We start from the raw sequence: 21,268 nt of genomic DNA, 5'->3' as shown, positions 1-21,268 counted from the left end.
ATTAGATCGAAAGTCCGTGTTTTGTGACGCTTAAAAAAGGGAAATTCATCTCCAAGAACACGAATGAAATAGAATACATTTCGTGACCTATGTCACGAACTGCCGTGAGACTGGGTTGGTGATTTGTATATTCTAATGTGCTGCACCTCAAACGTGTTGGGTTCTTTTCTTTTTCAATGGCTATTTTCAAATGGCGGTTGAAGACCTACTTATTCAGAAAACGCTTCCACAAGCACTTCTTTCCCTATCTTTTGCATTTAAAAAACACAACCTTTGACACTTTTTCATTGTACCTTTGAACAATGTTTTAAACTCATGGTATCTTAAGTATGGAGCCTAATGAACCAGCATTAATGTATCCAATGATAGAGATTTAAGCACGTATGTACATTGCTCTGGATAAGGTCGTCTGCTAAATGCTGTAAATGTAAATGTGTGAATGCCGACTAATGAAATGAATGAGTGCAACAAACAGATCCAGGGTGTGATGTGTAAATGATGCTCTGTGAAAGGAAATGAAAGTGAAAGTGATCGTTCCTGAATACAAAATAGAGTTACTTAGCCACTGAAAGGTAGTGTGTTTGCTCCATACAACAGAGAGACTTCAACCAACAAGTACAATGGCAGGTAAGAATTCTATTTCTATAAATGTTATCATATGTTAAGATTGGGATAATAATAATAATAATAATAATAATAATAATAATAATAATAATAATAATAATAATAGTAATAATAATAATAGTAATAATAAGTCCAGTCTTTTCACACTACACTTACTCCCGGGTTTCCTCTTTTACGCATTGAGGAACGTTCCCCGGTGGAACTGGTGCCAAACGTGTTCAGTGTGAAACGACGTGACGTTTAGAAGTTAGAAGGTTACGAGTAAAATTCTTAACACCGAACACAGAAATTTAACAGTGAGTGCTTCATTTCACGTGAAAAGCAGGACGGAGTAACACATAAATAAACAGGCTCGGTAGTCGGTAGCGTGAAGCGGCAAAACACAGAACATCAAGCAATTGTGCTCAGAAGCAAAGGGGATCTAAGTAATACATCTTATATAATTAGACAAAGTAAGATACAAGAAGTAAACATTTCAGTGTTTATATAGACAAAATTCTGGTGTCTGTGCAACAATGATACGTTGAGTTTTGCTTCATTACAAAGAGCTGATTTACAAAATCGTATTTTAAGGAGTATTTTAACTCGTCGTTGCTACATGATTAAAATTCAGTAGGTTCATCATGTGGGACCATGGACTAGTAAGGGCTACACATCATGGTTGTTGAAACTGTAAACAGCGAATAAAGATTAAATTAGAGCGTTAACCCAAAGTTTATTAATGTACCATGTGAAATACCAGGTTATGAACATTAAGGATTAATTGCAAACTATGGGTAAAGTATGAGCAGTGTGAAACATGAAGATAACCCAGGTTTCTGTTTACCAGGGGTTTACAAAGACCCAGAGATCTATATTTCAAGTGTGAAAAGTCCTAAATTCTAAACATGTATTTTAACTTAATAAAAACACCATAATGTTGTTATTTTGTTTCATTGCAACTTTTTATTTTATTTAAACACATAATTACTTTCATTCTTTTTCAGCTTTGCAAAAAAAAGAAAAAAAGCCTTCACAGAACACAGAACAGAAGGAAACGTCCTGGATGTTTTCTTCTAAACTATTTGTATGTTTGGGATGTTTGCTTATGGTATTTCTTGGGATTCAGGTAGGCTGAAATGTTATGACTGGAATAATACTTTTGTTATAAAGAATTAAGTTATATTGTGTACAATAAATTTAGCTGCAGCTTATCATTAAATGTTCGATAGAAGTTACTGAATATTTTATCTTATTCAGTTAAATTCAGTTAAAATCGGTTCAGTTTCATTTGTTAGTGCTTTTAACAATGGAAATTCTCACAAAGCAGATTTACAGAAATAAATAAATTCTGGATATAAATTTAAAAAATAAGTATCCCTAATGAGCAAGCCAAACGCAATAATGGCAAGAAAAAAGGTCCTTAGATCACACGAGGAAGAAACATAAAATAATTATTGAATACTAATTGTAAAACACATCAGATGATTCTATGGCTAAATTATTGGGCCGAAACATTGCATTAAATATAGTTTACCAATTGATATGAAAATATTTTAATCAACCAAAAGCAATTTCTAACTGATTGTGCAGCATGCACATGATCTGGTGTAAAATCACTTTCCTTTGATGATATTTACTCTAAATATCTGGATTCTGTAAATATCTGGATTCATAAGCATGTTAGATCCATTCTGTACTTACGAACTTAGTATTTATATTGAATATCTAAATTAAGCCACTGCTCTAAATGCTGCTTTCCCACAGATACAACAGAACAAGTCTTCAAGTGAACAAGGTAAGGTTATAATACTTTAAGAAGCAATATGCCAAAAAGCCAATAAGACAAGAAAATGATGTTCCCTTTCGGAACTCGAGCTGCGTCGAAACGCTATGGGAACGCCCTCTGCATGACCGCGCTCTGAACCACGCGTGTAATCTGACCAATAGGCGTTGGGACGTGACGTCATCGGCGGGTGACGTCGCGTAAACAGGAAGCTACAAATGGCTACAAGATGGACAAGACGCTAGCTTCTGCTCGTTCAGGTAAGCGCTGTTTTCTGATACTAAGTTTTTCTGATCGAGTGATGGCTGGCAGACAGAAATTCTGAAAGTGTGTTTTTCCGTTTCCCCGTTTTATTACTGGGAAGGATTCGCACGATCGATGCGTTGTTTGCTTGGGAGTGGAGCATGCACAATCGGCTCTCGAGAAGAGCGCTCTCCCTCGCGGCTCCGGTCCCGCTCTTGCTGAGGCAAATCGGGCAGGGCCTAAGGGCCCAAGGCGATGCTCTAGGCCCAGGAAGGAGCAGGGTCACCCTGAGGGTCACCCTCGCCTCCGACAAACGGGCAGTGGTGCGTAGATCCTGACGATCTACGGTTGGGGGGATGGGGCACACCTCATGTGTCTGTGCCCATCCCTCCCCTGCACCGCCGGGGCACTAGGCCGTTGGCTCTGTCACAGGATGTGCTCCAGAGCACGGCCCCCCTCCAGCAGGAACCTCCCTCCAATTCCACCCAAAATCTCTGTACAGATGGGGGAGGCCCGCCGCCTCTCAGGAGGTGTCAACGGCCGCAGTACATGCCTCCGCCCGTTCGGGTCATGGAGGCCGGTCTGTCAGCCCTGCCACAAGATGTGCTTCAGGGCGCGGCTTCCCTCCAGCGGTTCCCTCCCCACCTTTCCACCCAAAGGTTTGTTGTGGAGAGGTCCTCCCGTTCGGCCTAGCACTCTCGCCCCGCACCTTCACGAAATGCGTCGACGCAGCACTGACCCCGCTGCGGCTCCAGGGCATCCACATTTTAAACTACCTCGACGACTGGTTGATTCTGGCTCAGTCGGAGTGCCAGGCATTGCGTCATCAAGATGTCATCCTCGCCTGCATGAAGGTGCTTGGGTTTTGGCTAAACGCCAGCAAAAGCGTGTTCTCTCCAACACAGAGAACCACCTTTTTGGGTGTGATATGGGACTCGGCCAGGATGCAGGCACGGTTGTCACCTGCTCGGGTCGAAGTCATCCTCACCTCGGTCAGGAGAGTGCAGGAAGGCCAGCCACTCACTGTGAAGCAGTTCCAGAGGCTGCTAGGGCTCATGGTTGCGGCGTCCAGCATAATCCCGCTTGGCCTCCTGCACATGAGGCCCCTCCAGTGGTGGCTCCGGGGCAGGGGGTTTTCTCTCAGAGGAAACCCATATCATTCCATCAAGGTCTCGCGGCGTGCCCTTCGAGCCTTGGATGTTTGGAAAGACCGAACATTTCTGTCCCAAGGCCCCGTGTTGGGGGCTCCATGTTGCCGCGTGACGCTAACGAGAGACATTTACATTTACATTTACATTTACAGCATTTGGCAGACGCCCTTATCCAGAGCGACGTACATAAGTGCTTAAATCTCTAACACTGAATACATTAATGCTGGTTCACTAGGTTACATACTTAAGATACCATGAGTTTAAAACATTTGTTCAAAGTTACAATGAAAAAGTGTCAAAGGTTTTTTTTTTTTTTTTTTTTTAAATGCAAAGGATAAGGAAAGAAGTGCTAGTTGAAGTGCTTCCTGAATAAGTAGGTCTTCAACCGCCGCTTGAAAATAGCCAGTGACTCAGCTGTCCGGACCTCTAGGGGAAGTTCATTCCACCACCTTGGTGCCAGTACAGAGAAGAGTCTTGTAGTATACTTGCTTCTTACCCTGAGAGATGGTGGAACCAGTCGAGCAGTGCTGGTAGATTGGAGGTTATGGGGTGCAGTGCGAGGAATGATGAGGGCTTTGAGGTAAGAGGGAGCTGGTCCATTTTTGGCTTTGTAGGCCAGCATCAGTGTTTTGAATCGGATGCGTGCAGCTACCGGAAGCCAGTGGAGGGATCGCAGCAGCGGGGTGGTATGCGAGAACTTTGGCAGGTTGAAAACAAGCCGGGCAGCTGCATTTTGGATCATTTGCAGAGGACGGATTACGTTCATAGGTAGACCTGCCAGCAGTGCATTGCAGTAATCCAGTCTAGAAATGACAAGAGACTGAACAAGTACCTGGGCAGTCTGTGTGGACAAAAATGGCCGAATCCTTCTAATGTTGTAGAGAAGAAACCGACATGAGCGAGTCACATTTGCAACATGAGAGGAAAAGGACAGTTGATTGTCCATGGTTACCCCAAGGTTGCAAGCTGTGGCTGAAGGGGAGATCAGATTGTTGTGCAAGGATATAGCAAGATTGTGACCTGGGGATGAATCACCTGGGATGAACAGCAGTTCAGTTTTGCTAGGATTGAGCTTTAACTGATGAGCAGTCATCCATGATGAAATTTCTGCCAGACATGCTGAGATCCGGTCAGAAGCTGTGGCATCTGAGGGTGGGAAAGAGAAGATAAGTTGTGTATCATCAGCATAGCAGTGGTAAGAGAACCCATGTGATGAAATAACTTCACCAAGAGAGTGAGTATACAAGGAGAAAAGAAGAGGACCAAGTACTGAGCCCTGTGGGACGCCAGTGGAGAGTCTGCGTGGAGCAGATGTCACTCCCCTCCATGTTACTTGATATGAGCGTCCTTCCAGGTAGGAGGCAAACCATTCCCAAGCTGATCCGCAAATCCCAAGACTCTTGAGGGAGGATAAGAGAGTCTTGTGGTTGACCGTATCAAACACTGCTGAAAGGTCAAGGAGGATAAGGACGGATGATAGTTTGGCTGATCTAGCAGTATGTAGCTTCTCAGAGACATCCAAAAGGGCTGTCTCTGTAGAGTGAGCTGCTTTAAAGCCAGACTGTTTGGGATCTTGGAGGTTGTTCTGTGAGAGATAGACAGACAGTTGATTATAGACAATGCGTTCAAGAATTTTTGAAAGAAATGAGAGAAGTGATACCGGTCTGTAGTTACTGTTGTCTGATGGATCCAGAGCAGGTTTCTTTAGGATGGGAATAACCCTTGCTCTCTTGAAAGTAGTTGGTACCTGACCAGATGCTATGGATCTATTGACGATAGTGGAAATGAAGGGCAAGAGGTCTTGTGAGATGGTCTGGAGCATAGTGGTAGGGAGTGGATCCAATGGGCAGGTGGTAGGATTGCAGGACTGGATGAGTTGTAAAATCTCTTCTGCTGCCACAGTTGAAAAATGTGACAACGAAGGTGTAGGGGAATCCATACTCTGAGATGTAAGTGCAGTCGGGGCTGAAGTGAAGGTCCGGCAGATTTCCTCAATCTTCTCCTGGTAGAAAGAAGCAAAGTCTTCTGCAGTCAGGGAGGATAAAGAAGGTGGAGCCGGGGGGTTGAGCAGAGAAGAGATGATGTTGTGGAATTTCTGAGGGTCATGTGAGGAAGCTTCAAGCTTTTCCTTGTAGAAGGAAGTCTTGGCAGAAGTCACATCTGAGGAGAACTTGACAAGAAGTGTTCTGTAAAAATCAAGATCTGCATCAAGTTGTGATTTCTTCCACTTTCTCTCTGATGATCTTAGCTCTCTTCGATTGTTGCGCAGCACATCTGAAAGCCAAGGAGCAGAACAAGAAGTTTTCTTGGGTTTATTGAACATAGGGCAGAGGAAGTCCATAGTTGAGGAAAGAGATGAGAGGAAAGTATCTGGGGCTGAGTCTAAGGGTAGTGAGGAAAAAGACAGCATCAGGAAGGGAAGAAAGAGTGCCAGAAGCTACAGATGAAGGTGAGACAGAGTGAAGGTTGCGGCGAGTAAGAGCGAGGGGGTGAGAGGTAGTTTTAGACGCCACCCTCACGAGGTGGGGTGCTGTCATGAGTGGCCACTCCGCCCAAGGTCTGTGGAGCAGCCCACGTCTCTCGTGGCACATTCATTGCCTGGAGATGATGGCGGTGTTTTTGGGGTTAAAACACTTCCTCCCGGACCTGCAAGATCGCCATGTGTTGGTCCGCACGGACAATACTGCGGTGGTCTCCTACATGAACCACCAAGGGGGCCTCCGATCTCGCCCTTTGTACAAGCTAGCACGAGCGGCCCTCTTGTGGTCTCGGAACAGACTTCTCACTTTGAGGGCCATTTATATCCCGGGACGGTTGAATGTCAGAGCAGATGCCCTGTCGAGGCAGGGGCCGAGGCCTGGGGAATGGCGTCTCCACCCCGAGGTGGTGGAGTTCATATGGCGGAGGTTCTACAGAGCCCAGGTGGTTCTGTTCGCAACCCGGGAAACCTCGCACTGTCCCCTCTGGTTCTCTCTCTCTCACCCAGCCTCGTTAGGTCTGGATGCCATGGTACAGTCGTGGCTGGACTGCTCCCTGGAGTCCTGGAGAGAGTTTGCCGGGATGGAGTCCGTCTCCTCCTGGTAGCACCTCGATGGCCGGGCAAGCCATGGTTTGCGGATCTGGTGTCCCTACTCGAGGGCCCTCCGTGGGAAATTCCTCCCAGGAGGGATCTCCTCTCACAAGCAGATGGAACCCTGGTGCACCCCTGACCAGAGCTGTGGAGGCTGTGGCTGTGGCCCCTGAGGGGTCACAGTTCTGGAGAAAAACTAAATTAGAGGTGTTTAGAATTGCGTATAAGGACAGTATGTCCAGCTACAGACAGGCTCTAAAAGCTGCCAGAGCTGAGCACCTGAGCAAACTCATAGAAAATAACCAGAACAATCCCAAGTTTTTATTTAGCACAGTGGCTAGTTTAACAAAAAATCAGAAATCTGAACACACTATTCCATCACATTTCAGTAGTGAGGACTTTATGAGATTCTTCACTGATAAAATCGAATGCTGAGAAGCTAGTTCATGCATTCATGACCTCTAGACTGGACTATTGTAATGCATTACTAGGTGGTTGTCCTGCATCTTTAATAAATAGGTTACAGTTAGTCCAAAATGCAGCTGCCAGAGTTCTCACTAGGACAAGAAAGTATGACCATATAACCCCAATTTTATCATCTCTACACTGGCTACCTGTTAAGTATAGAATTGACTACAAACTGCTGCTACTTACGTACAAGGCTCTTAATGGTTTAGCTCCCATGTATCTAACTAGTCTTCTAACACGTTACAATCCTTCACGCTCTCTGAGATCACAAAACTCAGGGCTTCTGGTAGTTCCCAGAATATCTAAGTCTACTAAAGGTGGTAGAGCATTTTCTTATATAGCTCCCAAACTTTGGAATAGTCTTCCTGATAGTGTTCGGGGCGCAGACACACTTTCCCAGTTTAAATGTAGATTAAAAACTCATCTCTTTAGTCAGGCGTACACATAATACATCCCATAATATCATGCACCAGTACATCAGACCAGCACATTTTTATGAACAGCAGATATGTTAATCCCTTTCCACTGCTTCTCTCTTTGTACCCATCCCGAGGCATCCAGACACTGTACCAGCTCCCAACGTCCTCTGTGGGACGAAGCCTTTGGACGTCCACTGAGCCGAGGCCGACTCTAAGAATCCTGAGACATCTCCAGTTAGACTCTGTGGTACTCAGGAGATCAGAAGTCCTTGAACCTCACACTAATACCACATTTAACTGACTGTATATTATAATCACACCCCCAGTGTCACCCATATGAGGATGGGTTCCCCCTTGAGTCCGGTTCCTCTCAAGGTTTCTTCCTTTACCAATTTAAGGGAGTTTTTCCTTGCCACTGCTGCCTGAGTCATCTCAGACTTGCTCATAGGGGAATAAATACATACACACTGTGAACTATATACATCTAATAATAATCTAGAATTTTTATTCTGATAATTCTTATTTCTTTTATTATTCGTTATTTCCTTTATCATTAATTATGTTTACCTTCTGCTCTGTGTTTATGTTCTGTAAAGCTGCTTTGAGACAATGTCTATTGTAAAAAGCGCTATACAAATAAACTTGAATTGAATTGAATTGAATAGCGGCTGGTCTCTCTACCGAGGTAGTAGAGACCCTTCTCCGCTCCAGAGCTTCCTCCATTTACAGCCCCCGAACAGAAGCGACAGAACCGACTGTGTCCAGTGTGAGCACTGGTCACTTACCTCCGCAGGACGAGTCCATGGAGAGAATCGGTGCAGCTGCTCGTCTGCTACGGCCCTAACAGGAAGGGTTTCCCGGCCGCTATGCAGATGTTGAGCAGATGGTTAGTGGATGCGATTGTCGGCTCACAAGCCCGCTGGCTTCCCCGCACCGTTCGGGGTCCGAGCTCACTCCACCCGGATTGTGGTGGCCTCTACGGCCTGGTCTGCTGAACTGGCACTCCAAGACATCTGTGACGCTGCGGGTTGGTCCACCCCGCTGAGCTTTGTCAGGTTCTATGACCTTGACCTCAGAGCCACCCCGGGCTCCTCTGTCCTATGTGCAGGTGCCAAGGCCCTCATTCTCTACGCAGGGTCTGGTCAGTGTGGCGTGATTGGACACTCGTTCCCATAGCGTTTCGACGCAGCTCGAGTTCCGAAAGGGAACGTCTGTAGGTTATGATAGTAACCCTAGTTCCCTGAGGAACGAGACGCTGCGTCTCCGTGCCACACTCCCTGCATCCCTGCGGCGCTTACCTTCTCTCACAGGAGCTAGTGTCTTGTACATCTCACAGCCATTTGTAGCTTCCTGTTTACGCGACGTCACCCGCCGATGACGTCACATCCCAACGCCTATTGGTCAGATTACACACGTGGTTCAGAGCGCGGTCACGCAGAAGGCGTTCCCATAGCGTTTCGATGCTGCGTCTCGTTCCTCAAGGAACTAGGGTTACGGTCGTAACCTAGAGACTTATGTTCTTTCCTGATGATGGGAAAGACAGGTGTGGGCAGAAGTGCAACAGGAAACACTATCCTTGCAAGAAAGGCTTTTTAATCTGATGTGTCTTCTTCATCTGTAACCACATGGTGTGAGAAAGAAAATGGACTTGTTCATGGCAGAAAAGTGTCTGTTATTGACTCTCCAGGGCTGTATGACACTCAGTTATCTTTAGATGAGGTGGTCAGATGGATTAAGCTGTGCATTTCCTTCTCAGCTCCAGGACCTCATGTCTTTTTAGTTGTGATTCAAATAAGTAGATTTACAGAGGAAGAAGAAAAAACAGTTCATCTATTTCAAGAAATCTTTGAGAAAATTCCTCCAGGTACACTATGGCTCTCTTCACTCATGGAGATCAACTAAAGGGGAAAAATATTCATGTTTGTTTGGAACAATACAAAGCTTTTGAATTTTTTCAAGAAATGCAATGGAGGATACCATGTGTTTAATAATGAAGACCAGAATCCAGAACAAGTCATCCAGCTTCTGGACCAGATTGATAAGATGGTCAATGTAAATGGAGGAGAACATTACACTACAGAGATGCTTCAGGAAGCAGAGAAAACGATAGAAGCAGAGAAACAGCGGATCCTCAAAGAAAATGAAGCCCGGAGAGAGAAGGAGATAGAAGAGCTGAGCAAGAAGTTTGAAGGAGAAGACATTGAAAATGAAAAAAGGAGAAAACTAAGCAACATGAAGAGGAAGCAAGAGAAAAGGCTGAAAGAGATTATTACTATTATTTTGAAAAGATTCTTCAGCTGTTATTTGAAATTACACTATATATACACGTATACTTCATCAGGCAATGTTTCAAATTTCAACTTGAAATAATTACTCACGGGGGGGCACTGTGGCTTAGTGGTTAGCACGTTTGCCTCACACCTCCAGGGTTGGGGGTTCGATTCCCGCCTCCGCCTTGTGTGTGTGGAGTTTGCATGTTCTCCCCACGCCTCGGGGGTTTCCTCCGAGTACTCCGGTTTCCTCCCCCGGTCCAAAGACATGCATGGTAGGTTGATTGGCATCTCTGGAAAATTGTCCGCAGTGTGTGAGTGAATGAGAGTGTGTGTGTGTGCCCTGCGATGGGTTGGCACTCCATCCAGGGTGTATGCTGCCTTGATGCCCGATGACGCCTGAGATAGGCACAGGCTCCCTGCGAGCCGAGGTAGTTCGGATAAGTGGTAGAAAATGAGTGAGTGAGTGAATAATTACTCACTATGTTTTTAATTTTAAATCAGTAATGTCTGAGCAGAATAATGTCATCACCAAATTGGTTATTTGTTATGTTTTAACAAATTAGTAATGTTTATTTTGTAACATTCTTAAAAGTTGCATTTTGTCAGAGGAATAATAATAATCAGAGGAATGTAGTAATGAACATTTAACATGGAAATATGCTATGACTTTTTCTTTGGTTTTATTGGCACTTTTCACCATTTTGTTCATATACTATTGAACAGCAATTATTTACCTTTACTTGAGTTATTAACTTCATTATTTCTTTTTCATACTCTGCACATCACAAACATACATTAAGCGTATTGAAAGCAATCAGCCCAAACAGAGTTTGTGTTTTAGAAATGTTTTTGATTTTAGCATTTACAGAAAATTACAGAAAATTATTAATATTTGCAAGAACAATTATTCCACCCCGCAATGTGATAAAGTCAACCACACAATCCTGGCATTTCTCTAATACTGTAAGATATAATGTTAAAAGTATAAGTTAAGAATACTCTCTGGTTTATAAGCATGACAACAGAGACAGAACAAATAAGAATTTAATATATATTGCATTAAAACTAGTCCTATAATACATAATTCAATGAGTGTGATACAGTGAGTATATTTAGGATTTTTAAAAATTCAATAATTTAAACTCACAACCTCACTCCCCTAAATCTACATCTCCCTGCAGTAATGACCAGATTTAAAGCAACCTAGAACCTGCCTCATTTATATCTACTGTATCCCTATCCCTAATGAGCAAGCTGGAGGCGATGGTGGCAAGGAGAAACTCCCTGAGATGATATGAGGAAGTAACCTTGAGAGGAACCAGGCTCAAAGGGGAACCCATCCTCAAATTTCTGTTTTTATTCAAATAAAAATAGACCTGTTGCAATTTAGAATTATGTCTTTCTCTTTTCTCTCTGACCATAAATGGTGGAGTATTTTAACTCGTCGTTGCGGCATGAATAAAAATTCAGGAGGTTCCTCATGTGGGACCATGGACTGGTAAGAGTTGTACATCATGGTCGTTGAAACTGTAAACAGATATAAAGATTAAATAAAGATTAAATAAGAGCGTTAATTTTCTACCGCTTATCCGAAATTCTCAGGTCACAGGGAGACTGTGCCTATCTAAGGCGTCTTCAGGCATCAGGCCAGGATACACCCTGGACGGAGTGCCAACCCATCTCAGGGCACACACACACACACACTCTCATTCACTCACACAATAACACACTACGGACAATTTAGAGATGCCAATCAACCTACCATGCATGTCTTTGGACCGGGGAAGGAAACCGGAGTACCCGGAGGAAACCCCTGAGGCATGGGGAGAACATGCAAACTACACACACAAGGCAGAGGCGGGGATCGAACCCCCAACCCTGGAGGTGTGAGGCGAACGTGCTAACCACTAAGCCGCGTGCCCCCATACTATTATCAATATAATGAAATTATTTTTGTCTGTTACAAATTGGACCAGGTTGATGCTAGAGTACTTTTTCATGCATATAATGACATTACATACATTTAACAAGAGAAGTATTAAATCAGTTGTGAAATTTCAGCCTACCTGAATCCCAAAAGCTGCCACAACCACAAAACATGTCAACAGCATTTTAGGAGAAATAAGCCAGGCCATGTACTGCTTTACTTGCCCTGAGAAATGCAAATAAAGTAAATCAAAGTATGGCAATAAACACTACCATATTATGATTATTATTACTAAATACTGCAATCAAACTGTATGTTTAAACACAACTGGATTACTGTAATTATTTGCTATAATTATAAAACCTAAAAACAAAAACTATTTTAGATGATATGTCTCACCGCACTGAAAGATCAGTTTCAGTTTCATTTCTACTGAAGCACTTGACCAATTCATGAACTAAGCCTAGTCTGATTTTGTTGTGTGAGAACAAATTATTAGCTCTTAAGATTATGATTAAAGCTAAGGCAGCTTTTATTGTCTTTATATGTTAAAATATTATGTAGAAATTAAAAATTAAAATAAAAAAAGTTTGATTTAATGAATGAATGATAATAGTATGATCAACTCATTAAGATCACTGGAGGTCACATTTTAGACTATTCCTTTACATTATATTATTATTTGTACATTTATACTTTTAGAATAGATTGGTCTAAATACCTTTTCCCCACAGTTCTTTGAGCAACAGAACAGCTCTTCAGAAGAACAAGGTGTGTACTGTACATTCTTACCAATTCTTTTTTAATATGCAACAAGACAAGAAATCAATGTTATGTTCTAACAGTTCAAGAAATCAGTGACGAGCTTCGAATCCTGATGATCGGAAAGACCGGTGTGGGCAAAAGTGCAACAGGAAACACCATCCTTGGAAGAAAGGCTTTTAAATCTGATATGTCTTCTTCATCTGTAACCACACAGTGTGAGAAAGAAAATGGACATGTCCATGGCAGGAAAGTGTCTGTTATTGACTCTCCAGGGCTGTTTGACACTCAGTTATCTGTAGATGAGGTGGTCAGTCGGATTAAGCTGTGCATTCCCTTCTCTGCTCCAGGACCTCATGTCTTTTTAGTTGTGATTCAAATAAGTAGATTTACAGAGGAAGAAGAAAAAACAGTTCAGCTATTTCAAGCCATTTTTGGAGAAAAGTCCTCCAGGTACACTATGGCTCTCTTTACTCATGGAGATCAACTAAAGGGGAAAAATATTCATCACTTTGTTCGAAACAATACAAAGCTTTTGAATTTTATCATGAAATGCAATGGAGGATACCATGTGTTTAATAATGAAGACCAGAATCCAGAACAAGTCATCCAGCTTCTGGATCAGATTGATATGATGGTCACTGTAAATGGTGGAGAACATTACACTACAGAGATGCTTCAGGAAGTAGAGAGAGAGACAGAAGCAGAGAAACAGAGGATCCTCAAAGAAAATGAAGCACGGAGACAGAAGGAAATAGAAGAGCTGAAGAAGATGGTTGAAGAGGAAGTTTTGGAGAGTGAAAAAAGAAGGCTGTCAAACGTATGAAAGCAGCAAGTCTGGAAGCATTTTCATTATGCTAGGCAATATTATGAAGACAAATCTTTGGAGTTCATATAAGGAAAGCTACAAGCATCTGCAAAAACTACACTCATTCCTTCCATCCTGTAAACTTCAAATGAACGAGTGTTACAAAGGTAGCGTTTAGGCGCCCTCTAGCGGGCTTTGACGGATTTGCCGACATTGATTGTGCACATGAGGGAGAAATGTGCCTCTCTTATTACCTGAGGCATTCTCCTTTGTATAATATTAAGGACATATCCTTAAATATTCAGAAGTAAATAAGTATTTAATTTGAAATGTGTGTTTATAAGCAGAAATTGTTTAGAAGAAATTACCTCAGGTGATTAGGAGGCTATAGCTCTCGCCCAGAAGAGAGAGAGAGGGAGAGAGAGAGAGAGAGAGAGAGAGAGAGAGAGAGAGAGAGAGAGAGAGAGAGAGAGAGAGTGTGTGTGTGTGTGTAACAAGTGCATACACATCTTTGTTGTGTTTCCTGTTTCACGTTAATACGTTATTATCCTTTGTTACTATACAAAGGATAACATTATTATGAAGGACACGTTATTATGATTAATAACGAGGCTGTTTTCAGGGTGTACATGATCATTATAGAATTTTTTTTTCATGTTGCTCTCCGCAGTTGTAGTTAATGACATATATGAAAGTAGACACTAATGGCTTTAAAAATTTGTAGTGGTTCGTAATTATTTCTGTTTTTACTTACTCTACATGGAAAAATGGAAAAAAAAAAAAAAAGGTTAGTTTTTTTCCACACAAATGATTACATATTTAAAGCAAATGGGGATATCAAACCTATTTTGTAACCCAAACTTGATCATAACCTTGAAAAATAATTTGAAAGCGTTAACTTCAACCACTAAGGTTATATGAACAGTGAAATCCAACAGTGTCCTGCCTATTTTTATATCAGAGTTGTGGCCATTAAAAAATTAAATTTTTTATACTGATTGAAATTGTAAAATAAGTTGACTTCCATTCCACCAGTGGAAATGATCGCCAGTGTACTGGTAAAAATATTTTTTTGCTTGTCTGTCAGTAACAGACAAATTCTATGCATGTTTACATAAGCACTATTCGGACGGGATTAGTTTTACGTGGGGACGTGGGGGTGAAGTAATTATTACCAGAGCTTCTCTGTGATTTTAGTCCCGTCTGAATGTGCCATCTCGGTAATCATTACGGACAATGTCAGTAAAGATTACGGCAACTTTTACCTTCTGTAAAAAGGTCCGGAAAAATTACCTCAGGTAATACTAATCCCGTCCGAATAGACCCGCCGTAAATATGTGTGGTAAAATTCCGTCATTTCCTGTTTAAAAGCATGGACGCGCTTGAAACAGGAAGCAACGTCATACGCACATGACGACAAGGAGGTTACTGTAGTGCGTAAAGCGAGTTACCCCTCCCACTTCTGCTAGTTTTACTGAGATGTCTTGTCCCGTGCGAATTGGGCAATTAATATTACAGACATCCTGAGGTAAAATTGCATTACTCCACGTCCCCACGTAAAACTAATCCCGTCCGATTAGGGCTATAGAATAGCATCTGATTAATGATTTTTACAACTTCGTCAGTGATGGTTAGATATTTGTCAGGGTGTCAGTCTTATAATATTTTTCCGTTTGTCTTTTGTATTTGCTCTTTCAGACAGGCTAATTTTCTTTAGTGATACTGGGTTTAAAGGAAAACTAAGTTTCAGTGATCCACCCCAGAGAAACTTATACGCAATGAACCTGCATAGATATAAAATACAATCACTGTCATAGCTCAGAAAAAAATAGGGTGTGTGTGTTCCTTCTTTGAAAATAAGGACTTTTTGAAATAAATTTGGGTTTGTTCAGAAAGTTTAAAAAATAAACACAGGATTAGGAGTGGGTGATATAGCTTCAAAATTATATCATGATATTTCAGGGAAATTTGCGATAACAATATTTCAGATATAGGACAAAAAAATACTGAAAACATTTTATCTCTGATTGCAACATGCAAGCAGCAGCATTTATTAGTGCAAACAAAATTAAAGCAGCATATTCACTAATGTTGGCTTAATAGATGACCTTTGAAAAGCCACTACATTCCCTCCGATGCTGAACAGCCTCTCGGCAGCAGTGCTGGTAGCAGGGATGCACAGGTATTTCTTGGCTAAATGGCTGATCCGACCTGAAAGCTCCCCTCACACATTTTCCACCACATGAGTGGATCACTCACTATCTGCTGGTGGACAATTCAAGTAGCTGTGTAGTTCAGCTTCTTTATTGCTGTAACCTTTAAAACACTTCCAAGGGTCTTTTTTTGGTCTCTTGGAGGCATGGGTCAATTGGCTGTTTCAGATGGGGTACAGATGTGTGACTGTGTGACTCTGTCAGGATAGAAGGAATCCTACTTCACAAACTTCACAAAACGCTTCATCATATCCTTTGCAAAACAATACGAAACCGCATCAGTAATTTCTATCTACTGTTTGCCTTTCCTGTCATAAGGAGTGTAATTGGTGAGTACTCCAGTGATGCTCGGATGACTCGTGTGTTTACAGCAGTGTTGTAATGTAACAGGGTACAAACACTTCGTTACTGTACTTAAGTAGAAATGTCACGTACTGTATCTGTACTTTACTTCGCTATTTAAATTTATGTCAACTTTCACTTTTACTCCACATCATTTCCTAGATAAAATGTATATTTTTACTCCGTTATATTTCCACTAAGCGTCTTCGTTACTCGTTACTACAAAATAAAATTAGAAGAAATGTGTAAAACTGCAATAAGAGAGGTTTGGCGAATCACTGCTCTTAGATTGCATTACGCTCCACACGCTCTACGGAGAAGCACAGGCATGCGCAGCGTGCACGCGCAGTCAGAGCTGGAGGCATTTATAACGTTAATCGGCTGAAAGCTGCAAATACGGCAACCAAAAGCAGTGAAATGTCACTATTCTTATTACCAGAGTTGTAGCACAAACAAAATATTAATGCAAACAATAAATTCAATACTAAATAAAAATAAAATGTATTGATTTGGTATTGAAGCCTGAGATAGGCACAGGCTACCCGTGACCCGAGGTAGTTTGGATCAGCGGTAGAAAGTGAGTGAGTGAGTGAGTGAGTGAGTGAGTGAGTGAGTGAGTGCATTCATTGGACACACTGTTTGTAAAGAATGCACACATACATGAACTGATTTGATTCAAGACTGGCATCATTACATTAATATTGCATTAATGGCTTACTATGTAGTCATATAATATATAATATAAACTCTTCTTGTTTTAAATTCTCACTGAGGGCTAAAACCCCCTAAAGATGAAACCCTAGAACCGCCCCTGCTCTTATACCTACCGAAAATCACTGAAATTTTACTTTTTTACTTTTACTTCAAATACTTAAGTATTAAATATCAGAAAATTACTTTTGATACTTAAGTACAGTAAATATCAGATACTTTAAGACTTTTACTTGAGTAATATTCTAAAAGGTAACTTTCACTTCTACCAAAGTCTTTTTCTAGTACGATACTTGTACTTTTACTCAAGTATTGCTTTCTAGTACTTTATACAACACTGGTTTACAGTATGTATTGAATGAAGTGGTAAACAGGTTAGTTGTGTTTCCAGCTTTTGTGGACACCATTTTCTGACATATTATGCAAACGATTGTGTTTTGTTGAATGTCTGACCTACTGTATACAAACCACTTCCATACTATTGAAGTAGCTTTTTTTTTTGGTACTAAACCATCAGCCGAGGCTGATGTGCTGCTCTCACTCGCTGGCATTGCGTCAATGTGCATGGCAGGGAACAGTCGGTTATAGATCATCACATGATACGTCACTGATATTGGGATATGACACTTTTTTTATTATGTAAAAATTTATACTGGTATTATCGTGGATGTTATGATATGGCACACCCCTACACTTGATCCTGCATATTTATTCTTCTTATAGGTAGGTCGACTTTAGCTGGAGTGAACTCTTTGGATGGACTCATGAGGTTAAGGTTGAGTTTCCATCTTATAAACCTGAAAAAGCCTTCATCAGTTTGTTCATAACATGCTGGAAGTTTTATTACAATCCCGTAAATGATTTACATCACAGTATCAAATAGAAAAAACTTTTTTCAAAGCGAGATTTGTCCATCCTGTGAGATCTGGTTTTCAATTTGTAGATAGATGTACAGAGTAAAACAGCAGAAAAACTGACCAGCAAGAAGGATTGTGTTTCAGTAGAAGGTGACATTAGAAATGACATAATTAACAGCAACATAAACATGTCTCTATCAGAATAAAAAAATTGCATTCTCCATTCTCATTCTTTTTATTTAAAATAATAAAGAATAAATGAATTCTGTACAAAACCCAAACTCAAAAGGTAACCTGAATGTCAACTAATAGTTGAAAATAAAGGTTTATATTTCAGTTGGGATCAATAAACAGGCTAATCTTTGTTTGTGAACCTGCTGTTAAAGGAGGACTGAGAATCAGAGATCTACTCCAAAGAAGCTGCTAGAAGCTGTATCATATTGAGCAAATACCTCAATAAAACGTCAATAATAACTGCCGTACCCTAAAAATGACCAAAGGTTCACCAAATACTCTGGGTGACCCCAATCTTTCACTGCTGCCACTTTTCCGGGGTCAGTAGCAACCCCCTGTTATCGGCCTCAGCCACTTGTACCTGATTGTAATCTCTAGTCAATGCATCTTTCCTAGTCTTTGCATTAAGCTGACGATAATCGACACACATCCTATTTGTCCCATCCTTTTTTGTACAAAGACAATAGGAGAGGAATAAGGACTACTACTCTCCCTTATCACTTTACTATCCAGAGGTTGTTGAATATGGGCCCGCACTGACTCATACCGAGAGGGAGGGATTCACCTATATGGCTGTCGAACTGGTTTATCATCCACCACAGGGATCTCGTGTGTAATTAGTGATGTACACCTTATATCACCCTCACTTACAGAAAAGAGGGACTGGCACTTATTCAAAAGATGCTTTGCCTGTTCTACTTCCTGTTCTACTTACCCTTCAAAATGAGAGGAATTTACTCAATTTATCTGCATCTAAATATACAAAAACACAATTTTCCCATAGCATCAAAATAAATCCCCATAAATAAACAAATCAAACAATATAAAATAACAACCACTCAGCCTACCTCATCTGAGGCAAATTCAAACACAACCAAACAAAGCAGCACCACTGTACATCCCACATGCTTTTAAAACAAGGCCCACATTTCGAGGCCTCTTCCCTAGTGCCTGCTTAAAAAGTCTAGAATAATTAGCCAACCACACCACTGCTTGCCTGGCTACACTACACGTAGACCTGGTGTAGGAAAATGAATTTACTATAGCCATAGCACCACCTAAAGGACAGAAAGAGATGGGGCGTATGTACTAAGAACACAGGAGAGCTACTGTATGTTCATATGTGATGTGTGGTATGTCTGACACGAGCTCTGTTTATAAATATCATCACATTGACCACTAACTGTCACTGGATAATTTATCAGACTGTTTGCCTGTGAGTCACTGTTTTATAGAAAACAGAGCCTACACTAATCGAGGAGACCGCACAGTGATGGCGGATTGCTTTCAAAGACCAGACCCGCTCACTTTTGATGGAAATATTGCCGACAATTGGTGAATCTTCGAGCAAGATTATGACATTTTCATCAACGCCGCGCACTATGATAAGCCTGCCAAGACTAGGGCATATATTCATTTGTCTATGCAGCGGAGGTGCATGCACCGGGCAAGAATGGCGCGATCTTGACTACCGCTGAAACGAGAGAAGAGCCAGAGTGCCTGAAAACAAAATTCCATGAAATATGCAATCCTCAACAAAATAAAACAAGAGGAGACTATTGAGGCATTCATCAGTTATCTCAGAATTAAACTGAGAACTGACTGGCGAGCTGATCTGTGATAGGATATTATGTGGCATCAAAAGTGAAAGCTTAAGGAAAGTACTGTTGAGAGACAGTGATCTAACTCAAACTAAAGCCATCTAGATTTTTCTCATACATGAAATGACAGAGGAAAATAAAATGTTTGCTGTAACTCAGACTGCCACTAATGTGGATGCAATACAGACAAGAAATCAGTCTGTGTATCAACCCAAAAGATCTCAACTCTGCCTTAAAAAGATCAAATCACCCAATGCGCAGCGTACAGGAAGTGGCGTCCCAGATGTCAGGGGCAACTGTATTTTCAGTGCTCGATGCGAAGAACTCTTTCTGGCAGATTCGCTTAGACCCCAAGTTCTCCATGATGACCACATTTAGCACCCCATTTGGGCGCTATAGAGTTCTTCGTATGCCTTTTTGCATAAACTCAATGCTAGCAAAGTGTTCCAACTGCTCGATGGAGCAGTTATTTTCAGGGTATCCTCGTGCAACATTGCTGAACACGACATTAATTTGAGGAGCTCTTTTCCAAAATGCTATAAATCCATTTTAATAGTTTTTATGAAAATTACTTTTTTTACCTTGACCCACACATTTTGTTTATATTCAATTTATCCTGTTAAAACGGTCTGTTGGCTCAGTCTGAACATGTTAAACAGTGATTGTTAAATGAAACAACAATTTTGTTGAATATGAATTCAAAGTTTATTTTTATTTTTTTCCAAAACGCTATACATCCATCCTATATTTATTTATTTATTTATTTATTTATTTATTTATTTATTTTTTATAAAAAGAGACATAAACCAACAAGAAAACATGCAACATGACATCAGGGAAATAAATAACCCAAATAAAATAAATAGTAACATAAAATAAATAGTAAAAAATAAATATTTTCAATTTCAGGTTTCAATATTATAATATTCAATATCCAGTAAAGTAGGTTTCACTGGCTCATCCAGGCCAAAAAAATTGTTATTACAGTTAAAAACACTAATTTTGAAGACTGCACACAAACAAACATCTCTCGCCTCAGACCGCCGACATGTTGGATTGCGTCGAGTGCTCACTGAATTCTGATTGGTCGAGAGGACATATAGCGTTTAGGCAAAAAACAGGTTTGGCGCATCTTGCAGTACATTGTAAACAAGGAAATATAGCGTTTTGGCATGAAACATTGATGGAGCAGTATATAGGTTCACAACACAGCAAAGTGACATGAAAAACTCGTTTTTTCTAATTTTGCCGTTTATCATGTTTTGGAAAAGAGCTCTTCATTTGAAAAGAGTGTTGAACAGAGCGTGTGAGGTCAAGCTCATGCTAAACCCTGTTAAATGCAAATAAAGTCAGCTATGTGGGACACATCTTTACAAGTGAAGGCCTGAAAGCTGATCCTTCCAAGACAAAAGCAATCTCTGAGATGCCAGTCCCCAAGGATGTCCCTGCACTACAGCGTTTCCTTGGAATGGTAAATTATCTGGGGAAATTTATATCAAACTTCAGCGACATTGCCACACCCCTCAGAGAGCTGACACACAAGAGACTGCGTGGTGCTGGTACCAGCAACACCAAATGCATTTGAAACCCTCAAGTCATGTTTGCCCACCCCACCTAGCATACTATGATGTGAAGAAGCCGGTTACACTAACCTGTGATGCCTCATGTTTCGGGCTTGGTGCTGCTTGTATGCAGGAGGGCAGACCAGTTGCGTATGCATCTCGCACTAGTGATGGCGCAGTGAAGCTTTCAACCCAATTGTATCGGAAAAAGGTTCATTACCCGAAGCTTTTCAAATCA

At 41.3% G+C, this 21,268-nt stretch overlaps 1 protein-coding gene and 1 pseudogene across 1 annotated transcript in view; both read left to right on the top strand.

The window, feature by feature from the left end:
- The window catches only part of LOC113637532, a 48,130-nt gene that overhangs the window by 16,842 nt on the left and 10,020 nt on the right, over positions 1 to 21,268 (top strand). The window contains exons 4-5 of the mRNA XM_047812154.1: positions 12,675 to 12,711; positions 12,786 to 13,525. Coding sequence (XP_047668110.1) covers positions 12,675 to 12,711; positions 12,786 to 13,525 — 777 coding nt within the window. The remainder of the gene's footprint in view (positions 1 to 12,674; positions 12,712 to 12,785; positions 13,526 to 21,268) is intronic.
- LOC113637533 lies at positions 9,229 to 10,191 on the top strand (annotated as a pseudogene).

Source organism: Tachysurus fulvidraco, chromosome 4, assembly GCF_022655615.1.
Source record: "Tachysurus fulvidraco isolate hzauxx_2018 chromosome 4, HZAU_PFXX_2.0, whole genome shotgun sequence".
Lineage (NCBI taxonomy): Eukaryota > Metazoa > Chordata > Actinopteri > Siluriformes > Bagridae > Tachysurus > Tachysurus fulvidraco.
Note: the sequence above shows the minus strand (reverse complement) of the source record. Positions and strands in the feature narration are given on the sequence as shown.